The sequence below is a fragment of the Branchiostoma belcheri genome, unplaced genomic scaffold, assembly GCF_001625305.1.
Source record: "Branchiostoma belcheri isolate BF01 breed outbred unplaced genomic scaffold, Haploidv18h27 scaffold48, whole genome shotgun sequence".
Lineage (NCBI taxonomy): Eukaryota > Metazoa > Chordata > Leptocardii > Amphioxiformes > Branchiostomatidae > Branchiostoma > Branchiostoma belcheri.
Genome location: NW_017804109.1, coordinates 2,025,259 through 2,044,379, shown reverse-complemented (window position 1 = coordinate 2,044,379; position 19,121 = coordinate 2,025,259). Strand labels below are relative to the sequence as shown.

Below are 19,121 nucleotides of genomic sequence, written 5' to 3'. Positions count from 1 at the left end.
AATATACCGGGTCCTGCCAGAGGGCGTTTTTGAAGCAGATGTGTCCAGCGTTGCACTGCCCTGATGGAGCGGAGAGATGGGCCTCTGTGCAGTAGTAACCAGGGGGGCAGTCCAAACAGTCTGTGGGGTCCGTGTTGTGGGTCTGGTTGGTGTAGGTCCCCTTAGGACAGGGCTCCGGTACATAACTACCGTTGGTACAGTAGTACCCTGCAACACAGGAAATGTTCAATAAGGTATTGTGTATAAGGTTATGCTTATTGTACAGTTACTGTACATGTACATATAAGTCACTAGGGTCCGTGTTGTGTGTCTGGTTGGTGTAGGTACCCTTAGGACAGGGCTCCGGTACATAACTACCGTTGGTACAGTAGTACCCTGCAACACAAATGTGTAAGGTATTGTTTATTGCACAGTACATGTAAGTCACTAGGAGTTGTGTTGTGTGTCTGGTTGGTGTAGGTTCCCTTAGGACAGGGCTCCGGTACATAACTACCGTTGGTACAGTAGTACCCTGCAACACAAATGTGTAAGACAATTCTTATTAAATATTATATAATTATTAATATGCTATGCCTTCATATGAATCTATGTTTTCTCTCGAGCATCATAAGCATGTAACATTAAGCACTGTTTTTTTTTAAATAGGCTCCAACAGCGCAAGTCCTTGCAGACTATTAGTCCTCATTCTAATTTAAGTTGCAAACAGACATTTTGCAAAAGCAACTCCATACAGCATACAAAATCATAGTTACTCTAACGGTTACAGTTAGTTACAGTTAGTAGAATGGAATTTTCAAAAGGAGAAAAATGTAGAGATCTGAGTACAATAATGGACATGGGACATAATGAGAAATAGGCTGTTCTCCAACTAAAAGTAAAAACATTTGACATATTCCCCTCACCTGACGGACAGGCCGTTCTGTTGGTCATGCCTTTTTCTGGACAGTAGAAGCCGGCTTCACACTCCGTACACCCCCCGCTTCTCTCGTACGGTTGGTACGTCCCAAGCTCACACATTCGCTGCTGGGAGGAACACGGCGGAGTGTAGAAGCCTGCAGAAGGCACAGTCACAGGTTAGTGGGCAATCCAAATGGCACATAATACATGACTGGGAATAGGCTAACTTGTGTCAGCAAAATGAAGATATCACTAAATGAAAGATCATGCTACTCTGGCTTGCAATAGCCTCACTAGCTAGGCTAAGTAATCAACAGTTATATATGTAGTTGGAAGGGAATATTATCATTCATAGCTTGTATGTTCAAAAGCATTACTGTGCGGTTTAGGGCCTGTCTAGAGTTGCCTACACTTACTTGGTTGAGTACATATACGTGTATGTGTTGGCAGGAAACTTTAGAAATTCCTAAATACAATCTGCATTGCAGCATCTTATAGGCTCCAGGAAAGGTTAGAAATTCCTAATAAGGTCTGTATTGCTGGAGTCTATATTCCAGGAACCAGAAATACCTAATATGGTCTATACACGCATTAAGGGCTCCAGAACATTATGGTTAAGTATTTACCAGGTTGAGTGATGTGTTGGCAGGACACGTTGGCGGCCCCGGTACAGAAGCAGCCCGCGTCGCAGCAGCCCGTGGGCTCGGGGCCGCGGGCGTTGGAGCAGTAGTAGCCCGGGTCGCATCGGCTGCAGTCGTTATCGTCCACCGCTCCCGACGCATTGCTGTAGGTCCCGGGAGGACAGGGCAGGCTCTCAAACGAACCTGGCAGGAACAATTAACATGTAAATGGACGAAGCTACCTAGTACATGCTAAGCCTAAGCCTAACTGATGCGTTGCTGTAAGTCCCGGGAGGGCAGGGCAGGCTCTCAAACGAACCTGGGAGGGAAAAGGGAAACATCAATGGATGAAGCTACCTAGTACATGCTAACCCTAACCCTAATCCTAACCCTAAATCTAGCCCTATCCCTAACCCTAGCCCTAGCCCTAGCCCTAACCCTAACCCTAACACTAACACTAAACCTAGCCCTAGCCCTAACTCCAACCCTAACCGCTCCCGACGCGTTGCTGTAGGTCCCGGGAGGACAGGGCAGGCTTTCAAACGAACCTGGCAGGAACATTTGACACATCAGTGAATGAAGTTTGATATCTACCAAATATATAATATTATATGTTAACCCTAAGCCCAAGTCCAAGCCTAACTGCTCCAGACATGTTACTGTAGGTGCTGGGTGGACAAGGCAGGCTCTCAAACAAACCTTGGAGGAACATTGAACATGTCAGTGGATGAAGTTTGACGTCTACCTAATATTATTGTTAACCGATATCTCGCACACACAATTGTCCCTCAGTAAGACATCTGGAGGCGTATAGTTCCTGTTTAGAACTTTTATTCAGACTGTCACACAACCTTTTCACTGTACTGTTATGTTCGCTGTCTCTTCGGAACTTATAATTACAGATATAAATTAATTCCTGGACTTTCTTTTTCCTGCTCCTGTTGCCACCGTGAATAATAGTTCCGTGAACCATTTTTCTCAGACCGTGAACTTTTGCTACCATGAACATAAAGTGATTTACAGTTACTGTACTTACCCAGTGGGCAGTAGCCTCCTGCGGGGCACACTTCTCCGGTTTCCCCGTCGGTTGGGCTGGAGGTGTTCGCTCCGCCGTAGCACACGTACCCGGGGTCACAGGGTGCCCGGGGGCTCAGCAGGCCGGGGGCATCACAGTACTTCCCTTTGTCACACAGAGGACAGTCCTCAAGCTGCACCAAACCTGCAGGGGATCGTACACAAGCCTCTTAGACTATCAGGTATAAGGAGTGTTAAAAATGTACACTGTTTAAAGGATGAGATGTGGATGTAGCAACATGCTGCAGTAATTTGTCTTCAGTTGTTGCACATAGGGTCTCCAACTGCACCAAATATTCAGTGTATAGAATGCAAAGACTGTGCTCAGCCTCTTGGGTATCATACTGAGGTAGTGTTTCCTCAGGGCAGGGGATGGGTGAGGAGATGTTAAGTGTGTTTAAGACTGACTCACAGTGTGAGAGAGCGAGCGAGAGAGAAAGGAAGAAAGAGTGAGAGAGAGAGAAAGAGAGAAGGTTAAGAAAGTTTACCTGTGGTGTTTCCTTATCTTCCCGCAGGGCAGGGGATGGGTGAGGATATGTTAGCAGGTATGTTTGAGACTGACAGAGAGAGAGAAAGACAGATGGAGAGAAACAGAGAGAGAACGAGAGAAGTTTAAGGAACTCTTACCTGTGGTATTTCCGTATCTGCCCACAGGACAGGGTATAGGTGAGGAGATAATGGTAGGTATGCTTTATGACTGACAGAGAGAGAAATGAGAAAGAATGAGAAAGAAAGAGGGAGTAAGAGAGAGAGAAAAAGAGAAGGTTAAGCCTTATAATGTTAAGGAAGTCTTACCTGTGGTGTTTCCGTATCTGCCCACAGGACAGGGTATAGGTGAGGAGATGTGAATGTATAGGTTTCAGACTGACTGAGAAAGAGTGAGAGAGTGAGAGAAAAAAAAGAGGGAGCAGGAGAGAGAAAGAGAGAGAAGTTTAAGGCACTCTTACCTGTGGTGTTTCCGTATCTGCCCACAGGGCAGGGAATAGGTGAGGATATGTTGGCCGGACAGTAGTACCCGCGGTCGCACACATTGGGGTCCTTGGTGCCCAGCGGACAGTAGTGTGCCTCGGGACAGGCCAGGCAGTCATCCACGGTCTCGCTAGCCGTGGTCGTCACGTATGTACCAGCAGGACAAGGAACCTGGGTAAGGAATCACAAACTTTAATTAATACACAACAACCTGCTATACTTAATGCTTAATACAATGATAATAAGTTCATTGTAAGCTCACACCCTACAAGCGCTAATTGCAAATAACAGGAAAAGGATGAATAAACAATGAAGCACAATGCATAATTGATTGTAGATTGTAATTTTTTTGTTGGGTCTGACTTCTTTTTCTGTGTGGAAGTGGAAGATGCAAGATCACACTTCACATATAAGGCATGCATACTGTGGGGTCACTCGTAAAAAAGAGTTGAACAGAACAGATATGAAATATTGAGATGAAAGCTTCACCTGTCTCTCTCCGTAGGATCCGATAGTTGCAGGGATGGATCCGTACGGGTTGGGAAATGCTGTGGGGCAGTAGTAGCCCCCCTCACACTCCCCAGACACTTCGAATGACCCTTCCAGGCAGTATTTGCCAGCAGTGCAGTTCAGGCAGGCTGTTACAAATCCTTCTCCAGGGTTCGGGTTGTACGTACCGACGGGACACGGCACCTCGAATGGTGTCGCTGCAAACGAGAAAAGAAATAAACAAGATAACAGTTACTCACTGACTTACTTGAAAACTGTAAGACATTTCCAGTAGTGTCGGCGAAGGTTAGACATCCAGGTAATAAGATATGCCAAAAAAACAGTTACTCAAGCAACTGAATATGATTTTGTAAAGTGTCCAAAATCATATCCAGTTGCTTGTCAATGAGTATTAAACTGTTTTGACACATTTTCAGTAGCATCCACTACTTTTTATTATTGAGTTCTTTTCTTGATAATCTCATTACCTGAATGTCTAACCTTCATCAAAGAAAAGAAATAACTGGTTACTGCTTCATTACTTGACCTAGTTTGTCACAATTCAATATGCTTAAATTTCCAAGATGGAAAAATGGAATGACTCCAATCTCAAGGTCGTTCGTTCTGACCTTCAGGACAGTAGTATCCCATGGTGCAGTCTGTGGCTTCGCTGACGTCGGAGAGGGAACCGTTACAGAACTGTCCCGGCGGGCACTTCTTATCGTTCAGCATCGCTGTCTGTGTGGTGTTGGCCTCGTCACAGTAGTACCTGTGCAACAGAACATAGCAGTGAGAACATTCAGCAATCTCAATCACTACAACTGTTACAACTGTTCTTCAGATTTTCCTAGTATTGTGAGGGTGACAAATGTTACAGCAGCTGTAACTGTACTTATTGGTAAGGGTATTTGTGGGAGAGCCTGACTTAACAAATTTAGACTATTACTTTATCTAGTAGTCAACCCCAACCACACTGTGTTACATCTACATCACTACCAACAGTACCTATAGTTTGCCTACAGTACATTACATGTACAACAGTGAAACTTACCCAGGTTCGCAGTCTTTTAATTACACTCGCTCTGGCCAGGTCTGAAGTACTTGCCCAGCCCACATTGTTTTACATCTACATCACTACCAACAGTACCTAATATAGATAGTTTGCCTGCAGTACATTACATGTAAAACAGTGAAACCTACCCAGGTTCACAGTCCTTGCACACGCTCTGGCCAGGTTTAGAGTACTTGCCCAGTCCACACTCCGCGGGAGTGACAGTTCCCACCTCGCAGAAGTAACCAGCTAGGCAGGTCAGGCAGCTGGACTTACGGGTGGCCGGATCACCTGCAGGAACATAATTTTTTTCCATATTCCAACATGTAATCACAAGAGGTGGTGACGGCAAGTTTTTTCAACTTATGTTAATGGCGCCACCAACACAGGGGACAATACAATACTCATTTTCACCTGAGCGGAGTGAGAAAAGTCATGTAAAGTGCCTTTCCCAAGGCTACAAGATCAGTGGCATGCCAGGATTCGAACCCGGGACCTCTTGGTTTTGGGTCGAGCACTCTCTGCCGCTATGCCCCACAGCCCCACATGGCAGACTTCACGCCCTAAAACAGTAACCCCGTTGCATCCAGAACTATGCTTTATCCAGAATCATCCTCAGGCATGTTCTGGATAGCCCATGCATGCTCATCCAGAAACATGCCTGGAGCAAATCTAAGTTCTTGGATACACGGATACTAGTAGTATCGAGAACCATATGCATGCCTGATGCTATCCCTAAGCCATTCAGGCACTGACAACTAGATAGGTGCAGAAACAGCCACACAGAAATAGACGTACCAATATTATATACATGTACAATGTAACTGTAACAGTTACAGTAACAGCAGCAATCTGACTCACCCTCAACCAACCCAGTGCCGGTGTTGTTTCCATATGGCATGTAGGTTTTCTCTGGGCAGGGTTCAGGTGCGATGACACCATTCTCACAGAAGTGCCCCTACAAGCAAGTCAACAATAAGTCAAATGCACTGCAGTGAAGGGAACAATTCATAAGAGAATAAAATAATGAAGAATTATAATTTGTTCAAATTTCTATGAACATATGCAGGACACAGCTTACATATAATTGCAAAATATACTGCACATAGGTTACAGTCTGAAACGTTAACTTAACAACACTTGAAACAAAATGCTTCACCCACAACCAAATAAACACAAAAATTACTTTATTAAGCATTAATTTTTCTGTTCTTTTACTTTTCACTTCATTTCTAGCTTTCCTGGTATTTTTATTGAATAAACAAGACTTTAAGACTCCAGAAAACCCTGTACATTACCTGTGTACAGTTGAGGCATTGTTCCTCTGCCCAGATACCGCGGTCTGGGTTGTAGGTGCCGTTGGGGCAGCCGAACTGTTCGGCGACTTGCGTGCCTTCAGGACAGTAGTACCCGGGGGGGCACAGGGCTGTTTCTGTAGCCTCTCCGCCTGTGGGGAAAGGTAGCAGCACATTTGAGCACAGATGTAACAACTTTAACAACACACAGAGACTGATTCTGTGGCCTCACTGCTTGTGAGGAAAGGTAGCAGCACATTTGGTACACCATTCAACTTTCACAACACACAGTGTCAGTGCAAGCCACATCAGCTAGCGTGTTACGAAGAAGGGCGGTTATCTAGCGAATAGTATACAGATAAAGCAGCTGGTGTGTGATGCCAAAGAGTAAGTTATACCAGCTATATTAATCCAGAACTAGTTTACCTTTACCTTTATCTATTTAGCTGAAACCTACTAAGACAGTAGTACCCAGGTGTGCAGGCGGTGCAGTACATGTGTGCCCCTATTGACAGTTAACAGAACTGCAGATAACACCCACACTACATACCCAGACAGTAGTACCCGGGTGTGCAGATGGTGCAGTACAGGTGTGCCCCCTAGTGACATGCAACAGAACTGCAGATACGTACCCAAACAGTAGTACCCAGGTGTGCAGGCGGTGCAGTTCCCGGCATTGTCATTGTTGTTGTTAGGTGAGAAGGTTCCCGGAGGACAGGGGTAGCGGTCGGGGGTGGGGGTGCCGAGGGGACAGTAGTGTCCGGTATGGCAGGGCTTCGGGCCATTGGTGGCATTGCCGGTGCCCCAACTACAGTAGAACCTGTAGAAAACATGGCATTGTTGTTTATACATTATTATGATTATACAAGTCCAACCTGGGAAAACGTATTGAGCCATTTGAGCTATATGTACACTCAATGTCTTCATGATCTTGTTTTTCTGTACAATATTGTTGTTTGGAAAAATAGTCAGATCCAATTCCTTACAGCTACAGCACTGAGTGAGTGAATTCCTTACCAGCCCAATTCTTTCCTAAAATTAGTTTGTGTACCATTTCAAGAAAGTTAAAAGGTAGACATTATCTTTTAAATGACAGTTACAGCAGAAAAACTCAGTGGAACACGTCGACAGAACATACTGCACCTGCACAAAACCCATTATGTATTGTGCATTGCACTTCAGCAGAACGTTTCATAATATTAAGGTCGTATTCTCCTATACAAGGTTAACACTCAAAATTCTGATGCTACGTTGACCAAATATTCAACAGAAACTGCGAAAATCAGGGTTTCGCGAAGCCGCAGTACGTTCTGCCGAAGTGCTGATCTGTGGTGGCCGTAAGACTATACGCACCCTTCAGGGCAGAGATCACACTCCTCGGGCGCGGTGAGGTCCGTGTTGTTGGTGAAGGTACCGGGCGGACACGGAAACTGGTCTGGGGTGATTGTACCGTTCGGACAGTAGTAACCTGGGGGGGAGGGGGAGAGGAAACATGGCTTTAGATATCCAGAATTTCAATTTACCTAGACAGTAGTGTAGGCTGTTGACTTCATTAGGGACCCAAGTCACAGAAAAATAAGACATGTCTTTTGTGTCATCTTACCTTTAATGCAGGAGTGTGAGGCGCTGTATATAGGACGTGTGTGTGTGTGTGTGTGTCTGTGTGTGTGTGTGTGTGTGTGTATGTGTGTGTGTGTGTGCGTGTGTGTGCGTGTGTGTGTGTGTGTGCTCACGTTTGTGTGTGTGTGCACCTTTGTGTGTATGTGCACGTGTTTGTGCGCGTTTGTGTGTGTGCACGTTTGTGTGTGCATGCGTCTTTGTGTGTGTGCGCGTTTGTGTGTGCACACGTGTTTGTGTGAGTGTGCACACGTGTTTGTGTGTGCGCAAGTTTGTGTGTATGCGCGCGCTTGTGTCTTTGTGGATGTGTGTGTCTGTGCGTGTGTGTATGATCTCACCTTGTGCACAGGCGTGCGAGGCATTGTCGAGCCCGACGGTGGGACACGCCCTCCCCGCGTCGCACTGGCGGCAGTTCAGCACGTGACCAGCCCTCTCGTCTGGGTTGTACGTGCCAGCAGGACATGGGATCTCCGACACGCGCGGCACCAGCTCCGTACCGAACGGGCAGTAGTGCCCGGCTGAGCAGTCGTTACACTGGTGGGAGACTGAAAGGCAGGAAATAAAGACAAAACTTTAAAACAAAGTACACTTATAGGTAATATTTGCAAAGCATCTTGAGTCGGGAGTCGTGAGTTCAACCACCGGGTCACACCAAAGACTTAAAAAACGGTACATACTGCTTTCTCTGCTTAGCACTCAGCATCTATGAGAAAGAGTATGGGAAGGTCAAACACTACCAGCAGACTAGCCCCATGCTGTAGTGCTTACACAACTCTGTGGCCCACCCTATACATGGGCACCGCCCCATCCTCTGCACAGAGTGAAATAAGACCTTTTTTTTAATTATTTCATACGAGATCTGTCTGTCAGTGAATATTTCTGGAACTCACCGTTGAGTCCGACCTCGTCGCTCCAGGTGCCGAGAGGGCAAGCATTCACCCACGGTGACCCTTGACCAGCCGGGCAGTAGAACCCGGCGGGACATTCGAGGCCATCAGTGTCAGAACCTACCGGGCAGTAGTTCCCCGAGGGGCAGAGCACGCAGTCATCCAATCGCAAGGCGTTGAGCTCAGTGTTGTAGTAGCCCTCTAAATGTGGAAGAAAACATAATTGAGTAACAGGTCTCTGGTGTAGTTGTATCCAGAACTGTGTTTTACACACAGAACCTTGCCCAGGCATGGTTCTGGTTAAGTCCAATCTACGTTCTTGGACACGTGAAGACTATCCAGAACTATGCCTGATCCTAACTGATAGAGGCTAATTTTACACTCTTCAAAGTTTTAAAGAAATTACGGAAAACCTTATAAGTTATTTGACCAATGAAATGCAGCATGCATATGGTGAAACTGATGAAACAGATGAAACAGTAAATAGACAACTGACCAGGGCAGGGGAACTGGGTGCCAGACGGCGTGCCAGCCGGGCAGTAGTGTCCGGCAGGACAGTCGTTGTTTTCGTACTCAAAGTTGCCGGTGCCCGGACAGAAGAAACCTGCAAAAACAACAAAAAATCAATTTTAATGCCGCTCCTATGATTGTGAATGTGAGGCCACTCTAACTTGGACATGCCAGATCAACACAGAAACAAATTCTAAAGGAATGCTAGTCTTTATATCAAAAGAAAGTCTATTTAGTAGAAATTTGCTACTGAGATAGACCAGAGTGACTGGTCTAGTCAAAAGCTCTAGGTGAGTGAACTACTTTGTGTTGGATCTAACGTTTTAACTTTAAACATGAACTACCAACACAGATGAACGTTATCCTACACATTCCAATTTCTTTTCCAGTAACATACACTATGGCAGTATTTTAATGTGCAATTGTTCAAGTAAAGAAGACCGCCCTACCTGCAGGACATGTCTGGCAGGCTTCGCGCTGGGTGCGTGACCCGTTGTTGGGGTTGTAGGTTCCCGCGGGGCAGGGCGTGAACGTCACACCGTTACACCAGCCACCGTGTTCGCACAGTCCTGAAGCAGGGGTGGCCGAACTGGACCCCTCCTCGCAGATGTAACCGGGCTGGCAGGGGTAGCAGCGAATCTCTCCTCCGGGCGAGTACTTACCCGCAGGACACAGTGCAGGGGCTGGGGGACAGAGAAAAACAATCGTGTTAGAAACTACACAGTGCAGGGGCTAGGGGAGACAGGGAAAAAAACAATGATGTTAGAAACTATGAACTGGACCCTTCCTCACAGATGTAAACAGGCTGGCACGGGTAGCAGTGAGTCTCTCCTCCAGGCGAGTATTTACCCGCTGGACACACATGGTACAATGAAATTATGATGTGTCAAAGGTTGAATCCTGGCTGTGTTGCTCACCCTAGATACATACAGTCATGTACACTTTGTCAGTAATGAAATGGTTGCAGTTCTGTGGGCAGGACGTTTTAATTCATCATAGTTGCCCAGTTTGTAGTGTGTTACCTGTACTATTGGGAGCACTCCTAGCCTGGTTCCCAGGCTGTGCAGTTGTAGCACGTAGGATTGGACCACCCGTAGCCTGGTTCCCAGGGTATGCAAAGTGTGAGTGTTATTACCTGTACGATTGGAGCGCTCGTAGCCTGGTATCCAGGCTGTGCAGTTGTTGTGTGAGCCTTACCTGTAGGATCGGAGCACTCGTAGCCTGGTTCGCAGGGCGTGCAGTTGAAGGCGTCTGCAGCGGAGTAGTACCCCAGCGGACATCTCCGCTCCCCCTGGGTGGTGGAGGGGCAGTAGGAGCCCGCCGTGCAGCCGGTACACTCCCGCTGGGCCCCGTAGGAGTACGTGCCGGGGGTGCACTCAACCCTGGTGGAGAAAGAAATTAAACATGAAACTGTATCCAGCACTGTAATGTTATTTTTCAAGAGCAGCACTTGAAGTACCGTGCATAACCTTTTATACATCAAATTGTTTGTAATGCCTTCCTAAAACTTATCACAACACAACTTTTGTCAGCAAATTTTTGGAAAAAAATGAAATAGAAATGAAGTACAGTACTGGCTACAACTTTCCATAGGACACCAAACTGGGGCCCGCTAACAATCCTAACCACAAGACCACCTTGCCAACTTATAGAAAATCCCTTTCTAGAGTTTAAAACGTAAATAAATGTGTGGTCCTCACGTGTTGTCGCTATTTGTGTTAGGACAAGCAAAGCCAGCTGGACATGGGAAACAGTAGGACTGGTTTCCTGTACTGTAGTAGCCCTGAGTACAGGCAGTCTGGGTCCTTCGGTCAGTGTAGGGACAGGCACTGAAACAACACAACTGGTAAGTAACTGTATATCAGACACTGAAACAACATACAATGTAATTGACAAGTATGTGGAACAACATTGAACAGGCAGCCACACATTCTTCTAGGCAAAGTGTTTTTTGCTTTTGAGCAAACTTCGAATATTGGGTTATTCACTAATTAAAGCCATCAACAGTATAGTTCTAAGTTTTTAATGGTATTATTCATATGATGGGTGGATTGTTGAAATCTTACCATATTCTATATATATATCTGCAGAATTGCAATTTTGAAAGCTTTCACAGTGACTGTATCATCTACCTTTAAGTAATAATTTTAGACATAAAACATAAAATTTTCTTGCATCAAACGCACATTTTTCATTAGTAAAATAAACATACGTGTCCTTTAAAAAACATGGATTTTTCTTCAATCATGACAAATATTACACATTCCCCCAACCACATTCTTCAATAGTAAAGAAACAGACTTACAATCCTGCGGGACACTCAGTGCATGATGCCTGACTGCCGAGCGAGTACGTCCCAGCGTCACACCGGACCTGTATGTCCGAGGCGGTGTCCGGGCAGGCGAACCCCGGCGGGCAGGCGGTGCAGGCGGTGGCCTGGCTCAGGCTAAACTCTCCCGCCGCGCAGTCCCGTATGTCCTCCCCGTCCGCGCGGGGGCACATCTTACCGGCCTCGCACACCGTGCACACCGTGGCGTTGCCGGTGGAGTAGGACCCGGGTGCGCAGTCGATTTGGGTCGCCTCACTGTACAGAGAGATCATGGATGGATGGATGAATGAATGAATGAATGAATGAATGAATGAGTGAGTGAGTGAATGTATGGGTTTTTCAGGTTAAAATCACCCCCAGCCATTTTGCTGAATTGTGGATTTCATTACAATACTTGGTACTTTCTAAAAGACAATCATAGCATTTACATTCATGATATAAAATAATCCTCCTCCTCCTCATCATCATCAGTTTAGTGCTGAGGTGGTCAGTATTCTTTATAGAACAGTGTCTTACCAGCTTGATGAAAATATTCACGGAAGTGTTCTTTATAGTATAGAGGGATGGTAAGAGTTGGTTCGATCGCTACACATAGTGAATACATGAATACATAGTACTAAAAATCCAAAGGCAAAGGGATATCTTCTTCGGATATAGCCTTGCAAAAGAAGTAGGAAGACAATGTTTGCGGCCAAATACAGCATATTCAACTCCCTCATCCTCCTCACGCAAAAGTAAAGGCAAAGAATAAGAAATGCTGGGAGACCGATACATTCCTCCTACGTACACGAACGCATCTTTTAGTGAAGGCATGTTCAGCACCGAGGACAAGGACAGTAGTGTTAGTGTAGGCATGTTCAGCACCAAGGGCAGGGACAGTTGTGTTAGTGTAGGCATGTTTATTGTGTACTCACGTTGTACTGGGGCAGAACTTGCCAGCGGGGCAGGTATAACACTGCGTGTCTGACCCGTCCGCGTACGTTCCCGGGGAGCACTGCGTAATCGTGCTGGCGGTGTCCGTGTCGGGACAGGCATAGCCGGGCCGGCAGTCATGGCAAACTGTTGAACCAGCCTCGCTGTACTGACCTGCAAGGGCAAAACTTGACCATTAACCAATGACCTCTGTTCTTTTATATTACCTTTGACCTCAGAACCCCTTCCATTAGAAGAGTAAATTTCAGTGTCCTTTTGGTCAGTTCATATAGTTAACATAGTTATCATTTTCAGCTAAAAAATGAATCAAACTCAAAATGTCAAAATGTTTGGAAGCATACTATGAAATTATGATTAATATATGATTATTGATTGATAATTGAGAAAGGCTTGACCTGGTATGCAAGTCTGTGGGGTCTGGCTGGTGGACGGACACTTGCTGCCGGCTGGGCACTCCGTACAGCTGGTCTGGTTTGCCTCGGTGTTATAGTAGCCTGGCTGGCAGGCCACTGGGAGGGCAGACGTGGACGGACAGTAGGAACCTGTATGGAAACAAACAGCAGTACTTACTTCATATACATGTATATTAAAAGCGAACCAAATAATAAAAATTACACGATGTTTACTTTCACATGGCCTAGCCTAACAAAGTACTACTCTCAGACTACTACTCTATTCTTACTCAATATTATATAATAAGCATATTTAAATATTATATAATGGTGAACAGCCCCTCCAGCTCTGTCCTGCCACTTGCTACATAATGAAACCTTACACCACAGGGTGTCTGCTACAGCATTTTCCATAGTGACAGCCGTCTGGTCCAGGTCATTGACCTTGTTTGTTTAGCATTTGAAGAAGAAGAGACAGAACATACACAATGTGTTTTCTTTCTGCAAAGGTAAAACATAATAACATTAGACAGCCACACTTCTTACAGGCCATACCCAGATGTTTTTGATAATTTGATAAAGAGAATAAACCAGTAAACCCACCGGCGGGGCAGGGCTGGCAGACGGTTGACCCTGCCAGCGCGTAGGATCCCGTTGAACACGGTGTGGCGCCGGTTGCACTGCACCTGCTGCCAGCCGGGCACTCCGAGCACGGGCAGTCTGCGCCGGGACTGTCGGAGTAGAAGCCGGCGTCGCACGGAGTGTGAGCCGCGGAACCAGACGGGCAGCAGGAACCAGTAGGGCACTGTGTACAGGTCACATCTGGGCACAAACAAACATCATTAATTTTGTAAATTCTTCATCTGATTCACAATATTCTACAGTGTCATGGTTTGGTCCCCCTGCGGCTTACGGTTCAGCGCTAGTCCCTGCACCACTGTCCTGCAAAATACAAACAAAATAACCAAGACCGACTCATCTGCATGTAGATTATATTGTATACCCCCTTCTAAGAAGTTACTGTAACAATATTGTTATTGCATGTTACGAAAGGAATTAGAATGAAAAAAGAAGAGATCACAATATAATGTAGCAAAGAGCCATATTTTGATTTTGCTCTAAAAGTCAGACATAATTTTTGTCTGTAACATCATGAAGTACCCACCTCCTGCAGCACTGTAGAAGCCGGCTCCACATGGGGTGACTGATGACACGGTACAGGAGTGACCAGCCGGGCACTGTGAACAGGACGTCTGGCCCTCCCCCGAGTATGTGCCTGTACGTGGGATAAACACAAACAAATCAACAACCAAATAAACAACAACCAAGTAAACATGAGTGGCTGATGACAGGGTATAGGAGTGACCAGCGGGGCACTGTGCACAGGATGTCTGGCCCTCCCCCGAGTACGTGCCTGTGGGGAGTAAACACAAACAATCAAACATGGGATGTGAAACAGGGCTTTTTTGTGACTTCTCGAAAATTTATGACACTGAAGTTTTAATGTACATTGTGAGGCTAGCCAAGCGGCAAAAGGGTGTTGAAATAAGAAAGAGAGACAGAACGAAACAATTTTTCTTATTAATAATAAGTTCTTGCACACTTCTTCGCTCCCTCACTTCCCCCTTCATACCTACCTCCAAGTTTAGTAGATTGTTAAGCAAGCTTATAATGTTGCTCTTAGTCATGTCTTGTCAGCAGGGCAAGTCCTTTGCAATTAGCCACTGGCTAGCTTGGCTGCCCTGGCTATGAGGATTGAACACGTCAGCCAAACCAATAAATAATTATTTATTATAATAAAATACCTACCTCCAGTACAGGTGTTGATAGTCGAAGTGGACGGACACTCGGACCCGGCTGGACATCGGGTACACGCAGCGTCGCTCAGGAGAGAGTACTCGCCCTCCGCGCACGCCACGGGGTCCAGCGTAGGGTCACTGCAGGCATGGCCGGCCGGGCAGGGCTGGCACGAGTTCGGGACCGGGCTCGCTGGGACCTCATCTACAGGAGAACAGCCGGGACTTGCTGAAAACTGTTTGGTACTATACATTAAGTCAAGTAAAGCTAGTAACACTAGTACTACTTGTACATGTAACACTAGTACCACTAGTTGCCTGTGCATATGCGTGACTGTGTGTTCGTGTGAGTGTGTGTGTTAGTACATGTGTGTGTGTGTGTGTGTGCGTGTGTGTGTGTGTTAGTGCATGTGTGTGTGCATTTGTGTGTGTGTGTGTTAGTGCATGTGTGTGACTGTGTGTGACTGTGTATGTGTGTAAGTGTGCACATGTCCTCACCATTGGCACATCTGGTACAGTTGGCCTGTCCCTGTGCTGACACATAGCCAGCAGGGCAGGGCTGGGGGGACTGGGCAGGGTCCGAGCAGGTGTGCGTATGTGTGTGTGTGTGTGTTGTTGTATGTGTGCATGTGTGTGTGTATGTGTCCTCACCATTGGCACATCTGGTACAGTTGGCCTGTCCCTGTGCAGACACATAGCCAGCAGGACAGGGCTGGGGGGACTGGGCAGGGTCCGAGCAGGAGTGGCCCTCATCACACTGGGTACAGCTGGAGGCCTGGGCACCACTGCAGGGGGAGAACATTCATTTCTTTATTATCTGTATAATATGTGAGGACATGCCTCAAGGACAGTTTAGACCTTAAGCAGTGGCTACGTCTTGTTCTTGCTCCAGTCCTCACACTCACAGTGTCATGCAAACACACGTAGGCACACATGCACACGTGCACATACGCACGCGCGCACATGAACAAGGACGTACACAAACATGTACAAACACACGCATGCACTCACACATAAAACATGCACACACACACACAAGCACTCACACACACGCGCGCGCACATGCACACACACACTCACAAGCATGCATGCGCACACACACACACACACACACACACACTCACTCAGATACACACACAAACACACACACAAACACATGTACACACACACACAAACGCACACACACATACATGCACTCACAAACACACACACACACACACACACTCACACACACACACACACACACACACACACACACACACACACACACACACACACACACACACACACACACACACACACACACACACACACACTCACACAAACCTGTAGGACCCAGCAGGGCAGGGTGAGCATGTGGCCTCGCCCTGAGCACTAGACGTCCCGGGGCCACATGCTACCGACGAGTCCTTGTTGGCACAGCTCCGGCCTCCCTCACACTCTGCACAACTGGTCTGACCTACATGGGATGAGAAAGGTACATTTGTTTCAGGCATACCCTAACATTAACCCTTACCCTAACCCTGACCCTAACCCTAACCCTACTAACCCTAACCCTAACCCTAACCCTAACCCTAACCCTAACACCAACCCTAACCCTAACATTAACCCTTACCCTAACCCTAACCCCAGCCCTACTAACCCTAACCCTAACACCAACCCATACCCTAACCCTAACCTTAACCCTACCCCAACCCCAACCCTTACCCTAACCCTGTCTCATACACTCCGCGCATGCACACACATTCACACACGGACGGGCACACACACACACACAAGCATGCATCCTCACCAGTGTTAGCTGTGTAGTAGCCATCCTGACACTCTAGTGGTTCTGCCATCTGCCCTACGGGACACCTGTAGCCTACAGGACAGGGTTGGCAAGCGGTGCTCCCGTTGTTGGCGTACTGTCCCTGTCCACAGGCTGCGGGCGACTCTGTCCCGGGGAGCGGGCATGCGAAGCCGCCGGGACAGGGGTCGCACGACGCAGCACCCCCCGTACTGTACTCTCCTGCTGGGCAGTTCTGTTGGAACAGAACAAGAAACAGTTTTAGTCTAAAAATAACAGGCTTTCCTCCTGACACAAAGTCAGGATTGATTTGATTTATTGAAATTGCAACAGTGCAATACACGCGGAACAGAGGCAGCTGTTGCTGGTGTTGTGTCCCCCACATAGAAATGAATACTGGACAGACTGAATGCTCATTTTCACTTGAGTCTAGTGGGGAAAGTCGTGTAAAGTGCCTTTTCCAAGGGCACAAGATCGGTGACATGTCAGGACTCGAACCCGGGACCTCTTGGTTCCGAGTCGCGCACGCTGCCTTTGCGCCACACGACCACACATGGATTGGATCAGAGGTGCACACAAGAAAGGGGACAAACAACCTACATTAATGCAGACATATATAGAGAGGGTCAAAAACTGGAGTTACCGATTATTCAGGTGGTTACCTTTCCTCTGTCGAATGAAGAATATTGAAATGACTTCAGCCAAAATGAAAAATTTGAAACATGAAACATTTTGTCATTAAAATCAAACTGAATTTATAGAAGCCACTGAGTCCTGCGTGCAGCCTTACCTGACAGTCACTCTCCTCTTCAGCTCCTGTTGTTGCTCTAAATGTTCCCCCCGGACAGGCTATCGTACCCGCACTGCCTCCTGGGCAACTGTAGGGACAAAACATACCCAGGTTATCATCCATACAGTCATACATTGTACATATCCGGGTATAAACTGTAGGGACAGGCTATCGTCCCCGCACTGCCGCTTGGGCAACTGGTGGGACAAAACACACCCAGGTTACAAACTGTGTGGAACAAACTCATTAGTATAATCTGTGTGGAACACACCAAGGTTATCTGAGTGTTATAAACTGGAGGAACAAAAACACACCCAGGTTATCTTCTATAGGGCCAATGTTGAATTTTTTTTAAACTTACATATTAAGGCCTTCTAGCAATTAAACAACCTTTCCAACTTTCTTCTTGATAATATATCAAATATGATTAATGCCTGTATCAATATAACTGATAATAGATCATAGAACCTCTTATGTATGGTTCTCATAGAAGTACAACTATAATAAAGCCTTGTGCTGAATACAAACAGCTAATCTCCCAGTCTCCCAGTGTGATTCTGAAGTACACACTCGTGCTTAACTGGGCTTTAGTACAGCACTCTACAGAAATAACAGCCATTCAGCAGACAGCTATCAGCCCTCCGGCTACACCATACAGGCACTCAGGCATGCAGGGCTGAGGGCTGTTGGGGGAAGATTGGGCACTTTTATTCTTTGTAACGTAACATCAACAGTTGGCTTTCATGATTCTGCTGGGTAAGCTAAGGCTTTCAAAAGCGGTGATCAAGGCTTTATCTCAAGAATGTCATGAACACCTGGATATCTGAAGTGGACCTCTGGGGTTATTGAAGCTGTGTTATTATTTGTAGATCTCTTTACATACATTGTACACTCAGTCTGCTGTTTTTTAAAATGTGGAAGTCTTACTAACTCTTGAGTCATGAGTGTTGAGGTTATGTGCTGCATGTAGGCATTGCCCCGGGAGTATTGAACAATTATGCATGATTACTCTACCTTTTATTTGCCTTGTTCATACAGCAAAAGAATTGACTTCTTATGAAACACTAATTAAGTTAACCACATCAGAAATTAAAACTTGAATGTGGAAATGAAACAGAAAAAGTAGGGAATTCACAGAATCCTGCAACACAATAGGATTTGTACTCCGTTCTCTGTACTCCCATGCTGCTGTGTGCAAACCTCTTTACAAGGCAAATTACAGAATATTATACATAACAGTGGCTGTATAAATTATATACATTTTGTATATGACTGTAAAAAAGGGGTTAAACTCAATTTGCAGGGTTGGGTAATGTTACATGCTGAAGTGCATTCTGCATCAACACCTGATCGGATAAAGGTGTGACCAAGGTTACACAGGTAAAGCCCCTAATCCGGTACAATAACAGAGGCTCAGACCCTGATACCCAGGATGAATTATACACACCACCACTACAGCCACAGACACATCAGAACAAATAACACAAAGACTGTTTTGGTAGGGCACAAATCCCTTAAAAAGTTAAAGCTTCCAATATTGTTTGCAATTATGGAATCACCAAAATATGGTTTACAACTGTACAACGTTTTCCTAGCCTGTAGCAAGTGGCACAAAATAAGAAGGAGAAAGAAGAGAATTTTTAAAAGAAGAATGGAGAATAATGTTTAATTTACACACAATTT

The 19,121-nt window shown here is 46.1% G+C and overlaps 1 protein-coding gene across 1 annotated transcript in view; it reads right to left on the bottom strand.

Annotated features, from left to right (window-relative positions):
• Window positions 1-19,121, bottom strand: part of LOC109479343 — a 118,550-nt gene that overhangs the window by 94,898 nt on the left and 4,531 nt on the right. The window contains exons 2-29 of the mRNA XM_019781294.1: window positions 17,439-17,526; window positions 16,652-16,883; window positions 16,186-16,318; window positions 15,511-15,644; window positions 14,873-15,064; window positions 14,229-14,339; window positions 13,667-13,885; window positions 13,067-13,213; window positions 12,653-12,824; window positions 11,715-11,993; window positions 11,110-11,238; window positions 10,607-10,791; window positions 9,859-10,092; window positions 9,396-9,503; window positions 8,903-9,100; window positions 8,351-8,557; window positions 7,749-7,863; window positions 7,028-7,215; window positions 6,399-6,547; window positions 5,962-6,058; window positions 5,250-5,391; window positions 4,679-4,818; window positions 4,050-4,267; window positions 3,539-3,731; window positions 2,554-2,736; window positions 1,524-1,721; window positions 903-1,052; window positions 8-207 (exon numbers count right to left, since the gene is read on the bottom strand). Coding sequence (XP_019636853.1) covers window positions 8-207; window positions 903-1,052; window positions 1,524-1,721; window positions 2,554-2,736; window positions 3,539-3,731; window positions 4,050-4,267; window positions 4,679-4,818; window positions 5,250-5,391; window positions 5,962-6,058; window positions 6,399-6,547; window positions 7,028-7,215; window positions 7,749-7,863; window positions 8,351-8,557; window positions 8,903-9,100; window positions 9,396-9,503; window positions 9,859-10,092; window positions 10,607-10,791; window positions 11,110-11,238; window positions 11,715-11,993; window positions 12,653-12,824; window positions 13,067-13,213; window positions 13,667-13,885; window positions 14,229-14,339; window positions 14,873-15,064; window positions 15,511-15,644; window positions 16,186-16,318; window positions 16,652-16,883; window positions 17,439-17,526 — 4,741 coding nt within the window. The remainder of the gene's footprint in view (window positions 1-7; window positions 208-902; window positions 1,053-1,523; window positions 1,722-2,553; window positions 2,737-3,538; window positions 3,732-4,049; window positions 4,268-4,678; window positions 4,819-5,249; window positions 5,392-5,961; window positions 6,059-6,398; window positions 6,548-7,027; window positions 7,216-7,748; window positions 7,864-8,350; window positions 8,558-8,902; window positions 9,101-9,395; window positions 9,504-9,858; window positions 10,093-10,606; window positions 10,792-11,109; window positions 11,239-11,714; window positions 11,994-12,652; window positions 12,825-13,066; window positions 13,214-13,666; window positions 13,886-14,228; window positions 14,340-14,872; window positions 15,065-15,510; window positions 15,645-16,185; window positions 16,319-16,651; window positions 16,884-17,438; window positions 17,527-19,121) is intronic.